Raw genomic sequence first — 9,395 nt, 5'->3', positions numbered from 1 at the left:
CCACTCTTCCATAAAGGCCAGATTTGTGCCGGATACGACTGATTGTTGTCTTATGGACAGATTCTCCCACCTCAGCAGTTCATCCAGAGTGATCATGGGCCTCTCAGCTGCATCTCTGATCAGTTTTCTCCTTGTATGAGCTGAAAGTTTAGGGGGACGGGCCGATCTTGGTAGATTTGCAATATTATTGGTTGGACAGTGCTGCTTGGGATGTTTAAAGCTTGGGAAATCTTTTTGTATCCAAATCCAGCTTTAAACTTCTCCACAACAGTATCTCCGAACTGCCTGGTGTGTTCCTCGTTCTTCATGATGCTCTCTGCGCTTCAAACAGACCATCTTAGACTATCACAGTGCAGGTGCATTTATACAGAGACTTGATGACACACGGGTGGATTCCATTTATCATTGTTAGTCATTTAGATCCACATTGAATCATTCAGAGATCCTCATTGAACTTATGGACAGAGTTTTCTGCACTAAAAGTAAAGGGGCTGAATCATGATGCACACCCAATTTTTCGTTTTTTATTTGTTAAATAAGTTTGAAATATCCAATAAAGTGTGTTCCACTTCATGATTGTGTCCCACTTATTGTTGATGCTTCACAAGAAATTGCAGTTTCAAATCTTTATGTTTGAAGTCTGAAATGTGGCAAAAGGTTACATAGTTCAAGGGGGGCAAATAGTTTTGCAAGCCACTTTATATATATTAAACAGTTGATTTACAGTAATATTGAAATGCGTCGGTGCTCATATTTAGCCACATTTGTATAATTAGTTAATTTACTACTTCCTTATTGCAGTTATTTATAACTTCTCCATCTATTCAGTCTTAATTATACAGGTTCCCGTTATTTCAGTTGTCATATTTTGTAACCAGAAGTAGCCTTGAAAACATAGCTGTCATCATATCAGTACTTATAGTACTTATGGTTCGGTAGCCAGGACTGGGAGAGCAAGACATGGTCAGGGTCGGAAACACGTCGTAAGCCAGAACGGGAGAGTGGATGTAGTCGCAGACAAAAAGGGGTCGTAAGCCAGGACGGGAGAGTAGACGTGGTCAGGATCAAAAACGGGTCGAAGCCGGGAGACGGACGGGAGCAAAAAACAGGTGAGAGTCAGGGTCGAAAAAGGCTTGCCTAGTGTCAACTGAGGTTTGCAGACGGACCGACAACAGGTTACAGAAAGGAGTGGGTTTGAATAGGGACAGGGAGCCAATCACAGTCCGAGGCAGTTGGCGCCAAAGGGGCAGGCATCGCTAATCATGACATTGTTAGAACCAGTTTGAATAAAGACCCTTGTTCATGGAATTTCCACTTTGCTTTTACTTAAGGTTTGGTTTGGACCCGAACTCTCGTATAAAAGTGACTATTAGCCATGTTTGTCTTTGTTCAAGTGAATTTCTACAACCGTGGTCTTGCAGCTCATTTGTGCCCGGAATATTCTGTAATAAAAACGTCAAAGGAACTACTCATCTCTCAGCTTTTGTTTTGGCCGAACTTCTTCACTTTATACAAGAATTTGTGTCGTTGTGTTTTTTGTTTTTTTGGTTTGCCGTGAAACCCCCCAAAAAGTTTGGAATTTCTAAAATGCTTAAAATGCTTTTTTCAGTGTCACTTAAAAGCTTGTCACGTAGAACTGATTTATTACCAATGACAGCTGGGAACGTCACTGAGCTACATTTTTCTAAAAAAAAAACACATTTTTTGGAAGCAATTATAGTTTTAATTTGCTCGCTGTCAATGAGTTTTTAGAAAAAATGTCTTCAATGTAGAGAAACAACATTTTTTGGGCGCAAGTATTTTGAGTATGCGCTGCAGGCCCTAAAACATGGCCCACAAATGGACCACACCTCTGGAGTTTAATTCATTCTGCTCGACTAGAAAAATAGAAAAGAGAGTGCTTTTGGAATAATATTGAAGGAAAAAAAGGAACCTCCTATGCACAGATTTTTGGACGAATGTATAAATACTCGGTTCACAGATCCCTTAATCACGAGGGTAATAGGAAATACCACTTCCTGTGGTGTGTCTTGGGCAAGTACAGCCTGGGTCGCCTGTTCCTCTCAAAACCGTTTTATTAGGTATTGGGGAATATGCTCTCCCACGTGAAACACTACTGGTTTCCATGGTTACCAGTTGCAAAAGAGAAGCCTCCTGATCAGACTCAGATACAGCACCCTCATCATTTGGTGACATACCGTTTTATTGGGTATTGGGGAGTATGCTCTCCCACATGAAACAGTACTGGTTTCCATGGTTACCAGTTGTAAGAGAGAAGCCTCCTGATCAGACTCAGATACAGCACCCTCATCACTTGGTGACATACCGTTTTATTGGGTATTGGGGAGTACGCTCTCCACCATGAAACAGTACTGGTTTCCCTGGATACCAGTTGCAAGAGAGAAGCTTCCTAATCGGACTGAGATACAGCACCCCCATCATTTGGTTACATGCCGGAAAATGCTAAAAGTGGAGAAATGAATTGAGGTTCTTCATTAATTAATTGGGACGTATTTCAGCAGATAGATGCAATACGCGGCAACCAGCACGTTGCATCCAATGGGCGTCTCCTCCAACGGACAGCCCCCTCCCCAAGTCAGATCGAGTTTCCGTCCCTCCACACGGGACCAGAACGCATAAAGGGCGCCGAGGTTTGCCGTGGAGCGAGCACACAGGTGCAAGCCGGGAATGGGTCAGGACCAAGAGGACTTGGAACTCTTTTAGAAGGCAGCGCGTCGGGTATGCTCTCCAATGCGCGCATCGTCATGTTGCTCAGAACTACGTGTCTGCTCCACGTCGTGTTGTCGCTCTGCAAACTCGTTCGATGCATGGAAAGCGAGATTTGCTTCCCGTCCACGGAAGACCAAAAAACACAGTTTGATGACAACGGCGCAGATACGGTGCTGAGAATTAAAGCCTTCCGCCTGGAGTTCGTGATGGACTTACGGCGAGACTCTGAATTCATCGGCGCTAATATAAAACACCAGAACGCGTCCTGGTTCCCCGGCACGGAGGTCCCCACGGAGCTCAGTCGTTGTTTTTATTCCGGCCTCGTGAACGGCGACCCCCTCTCGTATGCCGCCCTGAGTCTTTGCAAAGGGGTGCAAGGTGCGTTTGGTTACCAGGGTTGGGAGTATTTCATCAGTCCGCTGCGCAACGATTCCGTGCGCGCGGACGGCGCGCACCTCCTCCGGCGCAGGAGCAGCGGCAGCGACTTGCAGCCGAATTCCACTTCCAAATGCGCGGTCGACAATGACGTGAGCCGCCACGTTGCGAACGTACTGAAAAACATTGGAGGTGGGGGCGATGCACCTCGAGGGGTGGGCAGAAGCAAACGCTTTGCGTCGGTTCCGAGGTTCGTGGAGACGCTGCTGGTGGCCGACCAGACCATGGTCGACTTCCACGGAAAAGACCTGAAACGTTATCTCTTGATGCTCATGTCGGTGGCCGCGAGACTCTACAAACACCCGAGCATCCTGAACTGCATCAATATCGTGGTTGTGAAGATTCTGGTTCTGTCAGACGGGGACAAAGGACCCAAAGTGTCCGGGAACGCAGCTATGACGCTGCGGAATTTTTGCGCGTGGCAAAGGAAGATCAACTTTAACAGCGACAAGCATCCAGAGTATTGGGACACGGCCATCCTCTTCACCAGACAGGTACATTGATTTTTCGGAAGGGTATTTTTCAAGTTTGCCGTCGACTTTTACTATTTAACACCCGGGTCAAGAACTTATGGCTCTTTCATGAGTCCATAAGCACAAATAGTGTAATTGGTTCAGTCCCCAGGAAAAAAACCTTTGTATGGAAGCTCATTAAACAATTAAGGTTGACCATTGAGAAACTGTGTGATGAAAAGCAACAGAAAAGTGCATTTTTGTGATTAAGGGCGATACAAATAAATGTGACTTGACTTGACTTGAAAAGTGTAATCAGGCGGAAACGCCAGTCAAGCATACAGAGTAATCTGATTGGGTGAGCTGTAGGAATGGGCGGAGCTATGCACACAGCGCACTTCTCTCTCCCAAGCGCTGTCTGCCCCGAAGGTAAATATGTTAGTTTGCAATCTTTTGAGACATTTTTACAATCGAACTTTGCTTGCACCTTTGTTTTGAAACCATGATTTGTGGGAAAAAAATGTAGGTCAAAATGAGCCTCCGAGATCTTAAGTAATCGTTGAAAGGAGGCAAGTCAAAATTGGTGTGTTTGTTGATAGTGGACACAGGCTGAAAACTGACATGATGGTCTGCCATCTTGTGGCAACGGAAAACCAAAAAACTCACCTTTAGTTTGTAGTCATAGTTTGTGCTTTTTAGGACTCGTTTTTGGTTGCACGACAATACAGCAACACATGGGTAAGTGTGAAGCACATTGTAAAGTTCTTTGAGAGGTCTTCAGTGACTTAAACAGCGCTATATGAATGCAGACCATTTAAATTTAAAGTTGAATCTGTTTTATTTTGCTTTGGCCTGACAAATTTTCGGCTGGTATAGTAGAGTCAGCGAGTGGATGCAGAGAGGGGAGGAGACGGCCGATTACAATGAAAACTGATTTTACAACTTTTACTTATGGTCATATTCAATAGCGAGGGTAGCGTATTTCCTAATAATCGCAAGCTTTTTTTTCCACGGTCATCATATTTTGCTTCTCCCTCAAGTATCACTGCAAGGCATAGCAAATAAATACAGTATAATAAATATAGCACTCTATTGCACAAATTAATTTTTACAAAGCTCACAAAACTCTGTACTCAAGAGAGAAAAAGACGTTGTAGGAGGGAATTCAGCCAGTAGCATATCGGGATCTACACAATGCCATAACAAAAACCAATAGTTGTCATGAACCAGAACCGGATCAGGACCCAAACGCGTGATGTTTTTACACGAGCTTTTTATTTTACGGGAATTGGGGAGTCATGCATATTAGGCAGCGATCTGGCGTGGAAGGACATGAAGTCAGAGACCAACGAGATCGATTCCAATTGCCCGAGTTGATATTGGACAGATGGGGTCGATACCGGACAGGACGAGACAGACAAGATCTTCTAAAGTTGCACTGAAAAGAACAGTGTGTATCAGTGCCTCCTAGTGGTAAAAAAGGTAATTCATTGAAACAAAGTATTAAATGAACCCTCCTGATGTTCTCATTTTAAAAGGGCATCGTTGTACTTTTTGTACAGTTTACATGTAAATGTAAATAGAAACAGTACTTCTAATTTTGCGTCCAGTCCAAGAAAAGTCATAAAATATAAAGTTGAAAAAATATCACAGGGATTTTTTTCTGGGTTGGTGACCACAAAGGGGTGGGTCATTTTGTCCCAAGGACCACAGGATCTCAAGAACCGGAACAGGGTCAGGACCCAAATGCGTAACGTTTCTCACACAAGCTTTTATTTTTTGGGAAATAGGGAGTCATGCATGTGAGGCAGCAGTCTGGCGTGGAAAGACGACCAGATCGATACCAATTGACCTAGTAGATATCGGATGGATGGGGTTGATACCGGACAGGACGGGAAAGACAGGATAAATAATGAAACTGGATATCAAAAATAAACAGGACAAACAAGATGGGAACGAAAACTGGAGAGAATAATGAACAGGACAGAAATAGACGGGAGCGAAACTGGAAACTGATATTAAACAGGACAAAAATAAAGGGGAACAATACCGGACTGGAAATGCCAACAGGAAAACAGGACCAAGTCAGAACCCAAGTTTTGTGGGGCAGAGGTTCCTTGACGGACTGACAAAAGACGGAAAGCCAATCTGGTAATGAGCCGCAGCTGGCGCCACACGGGCGGGGCCAATTGGGCGCCACGGCAACCGTGACAATAGTAGCCTAGCACCTTATACGATGTCGACCAATACCAGACAGGCATCTTAAAGACGTACGGGGAACTTGACTTGCATCGTCATGCGCGTAAAGTTTGAATTGATTACAATTTTGGGTGCGCAAAATTATTTGTTGTTGAGGTTTTTAAGTAGGAAATGCCGTATTTGGGGGGTAGGGGGCGACAGTGTAACCCGGGGGTCTACTATTTTCCCTACAAAATGGTGTCCAAATTAGGGCTCCAGGTCAAAACAATGAGCGGTAGACAGGGTTGGGTAGGGTTACTTTAACTGGATTACTTTCAATGACTTTTGGAATACTCCTCTACCAAATATGCTAATAAAAGACAAAAGAAACTAAATAGGAATAAAATGACTGAATTTTGTGCAGGCTTGGGGAGTAACGGAACACATGGAAGGGCAAAAATGATGTTGGCAAACTGTTTGGATTGATTTTCATTTTGTTTCTGTGGCATTTTATTTTATGTTTTGCCGGTGATCAAAGAGATCAAAGCCAGGAGAGAAAGCTTACCACGTGTTGAGAGTCATATTGAGTTTCTTTTGTCTTTTTTAGCATATTTGGAATTGGAGTCATCCAAAAGTCATTGAAAGTAATCCAGTTCAAGTAACCCTAGCCAACCCTGGCGGTAGATGACCCTGCAACTTCAGCAGTAACAAGTAGCATCCCGAGAAGAACGTTCTCACAGCCCCAGCTGCAATTTTTCGGTCCGTCTTGCAGCTGCGCAAGTCGGAAACCTCAACGTGGTCACTTGCGCACAGCTGTAGTCCGTAGACACCACGTCACCGCTTCATTTTCCGGCCCCCTTCAGGACGACTCGATTATTGCGTCTTTCCTCACAATAGGTTTAGCCTGAGTCACTCGTGGCTGGAGTTATTCGAATGAAGAAGAACCTTGCTTCTAGATCAAAACCAAATGCCAGAGGGCCTGCTGGTTTTCAAGATGGAAACACTGACATGTTTCGTCTCGGGTTCAATTTGCAAATTGTGTTTACGTTACAGCGAGGCACCTCCGTGGCAAAAACGAGATGACAGATGTGGGAAGTAGGTCAGTCAACTTCGCCGTTTCTGGTCTTTTCACTTTAAACACTCAGGTCAAGGGAGAAGTTTGCTTTGATAAAACGAGTAATTATTGTAATAATCACTAAGCAGTCAGGTAACGGGCCGGGAAGCAGGAAGTCGGAACTCATTTGCGTAGACGATCCGTCACTTTAATTAGGAAAGAAAAGTTGTCCGACACACAAACGGACCAAAAACAAAACAAAACAGGTTCAAAGGCCATCAAAATTACAAACTAGGCATGACTCAGATCAAACAGGCATGAACAGGTCTTCAACAAGGTAAAGCAATGGACTGGCAATGGGCAGTCCCGAAAGGAGCGATTAAGTACTCCAAAAGCAATCAGTCCAATGCGTCTCAGCCGGTGTCAAGGGGCGGGGCCAGCTGGGCGCCATGACAATCGTGCAGGACATGACATAAGCAGTGTCTGATATAAGGTCTGCCCGGACGCCCGTCAGGCGTACAACTTTCAAAACGATTTCAAAATCTCTCCTCAGTTTGGAAATTTCAGAATTTCGGTTCGTTTAGCAATTTGCATACTCGGCAGCCAATCAGGAGCCTGCGTCGAATAACTCTGTGCTTCCGGACTTTCCCGAGCGTTATAAAGTCATGCATTTGCCTATCATTTTCCAAAATAGACGGAACGGAGAACACAAGAAAAATGGAGAGGTGGTTAGGAATCAAGCCAAAAACCTCAGCCATAGAAGAAAGATTCAAAAGAAGCTAACAAAATGCATGACGCTACAAAACGTAAAGCATGGTGGTAAGAGGAGTTCACGTGGCTTGTAGAAGACGACGCAACGCAAACATTGCATGAATGAAGATGAGTCAATACAGGTACATACTGATAGCAGAGGGAGAACATGCAATGAATGTTATAAGTAGATTGATAATAAACTTAAATTTAAAGTGTCGTTCTGTTATATATTCTGATAATCAATCCTTAATACTTTGCAACTAGGGTTTTTTTTTGCGATGAGTCGTCGTGTTGTGTTTCAAGTGGGGAAAAATGGGGCAGGCAACTGTTGTCTGCCCCCTGGTGGCCGCAAACTTGTTCTCATGACTTTCCGACACTGCACTAAGACATTAAACTATAGAGAGTCAACTATGGTTTAGCCTAATTATGCCAGCACGGTTAGGACGCCTACCTATGGGACCTTTCTTATCTACGTGACTACGTCAATGTTGCCGTGCAAGCTCTTTTTTGAAAAACCGTCTCTTTCGGCTCGGCTCACTAAAAAGAGATGGCTTTTTCGGCACTCAACCGGCTCTTATCCATATTTTACCAATTGTTATGTAACATTATGCACACAATGACTTAATAGGGCGAAAAATGAAGCAAAAAAATAGAGAAAAACAAGAGAGAAGAAAACTGGAAAAAAGAAATGATTACCTGTCATGAACCAGAACAGGATCAGGACCCAAACGCGTGATGTTACTCGCACAAGCCTTTTATTTTACGGGAAATGGGGAGTCACGCACGTTAGAAACAGTCTGACGTGAAATGATAGGAAGCCAGAGGCCGACGGGATTGATACCGATTGCCCGAGTTGATATCGTTTTGCTATGAAGGGTACCAAAAAAAACAAACCTTGTAAAACGACTGGAGAAATAATGAAGAAAAATGCTGTGGAGGGTTTTCCTGCTTCAGGCCCAAATTTGAATCATCTACTCTAAGGGGATTTGTTTGACCCGACCTTTTGTGTTACAGTGTTATGTGAAAGGATAGTGGGGTGATTGGCTGGAAAGCAGTTGAGTGTGTCCCCTGCCCACTGCCCGATAATTGCTGGGATGGGCTCCAGCACCCCCAGGACCCTACTGAGGATAAGCGGTGCAGATAATGAGATGAGATGAGATAGTGGGGTGTTTGGACGCGTTCTAAGGGACGAGCAGTGCACCTGTATGATGCCGCGGGGGTAAACCAGACTTGTTTGGACAATTGGGTCGGCCATGGTCACATTTTTTTTAGTGATTTTGCTACTTTTTCGTTCTTTTTTTTTGTTTTTGTGCATGTGTTTGTCTTGCTGTTGGTCACCCCTCTCTAGGGATATGACCAGGGTAGATAGATAGATGTTTGCGTCTGCCTTGACATACGTTTTTTCTCACTGATGACACAAACAGAACTCATGAAGACATTCAGAGGGGTTTAAACCAAACAAGAATTTCCTTTTTCGTTCCAACATTGTCATAGTTATAGTAAGACATTTTTGCTTTGAGAGACGAGAGTAGGCGGCTGGGCGGTTCTGTGCGGTCAAAATTGTGTACTGGTCCTGTGGTTAGGAGGCTCAGTCGAATCTAAGATTAGGTTCTGGAACTGTCTGCTGACAACTCAAAAAAACTCTTAGAAACATCTCTTCAGGAAAACGCAGTCGCATGACATCACATGGGACAGCATGCTACCAAAGACCCATCACTTAAGTCATGTTTATTTCTGAGGCCCTTAATCACAAAGTCTCAAAGGGCTGCACAGACTACAGACTGTTATTACAC

General features: G+C 44.1%; 1 protein-coding gene across 1 annotated transcript in view; it reads left to right on the top strand.

Annotated features, from left to right (window-relative positions):
- Nucleotides 1–2,666: 2,666 nt before the first annotated feature.
- Nucleotides 2,667–9,395, top strand: part of LOC148348876 (A disintegrin and metalloproteinase with thrombospondin motifs 15-like) — a 29,193-nt gene continuing 22,464 nt past the window's right edge. Inside the window, exon 1 of the mRNA XM_088320827.1 lies at nt 2,667–3,659. Coding sequence (XP_088176953.1) covers nt 2,742–3,659 — 918 coding nt within the window. The 5' untranslated portion in view covers nt 2,667–2,741. The remainder of the gene's footprint in view (nt 3,660–9,395) is intronic.

The sequence above is a fragment of the Urocampus carinirostris genome, chromosome 17 (genome assembly GCF_059441175.1).
Source record: "Urocampus carinirostris isolate Australia breed hairy pipefish chromosome 17, RoL_Ucar_1.0, whole genome shotgun sequence".
Classification (NCBI taxonomy): domain Eukaryota; kingdom Metazoa; phylum Chordata; class Actinopteri; order Syngnathiformes; family Syngnathidae; genus Urocampus; species Urocampus carinirostris.
This window is presented reverse-complemented; position numbering and strand designations above follow the sequence as displayed.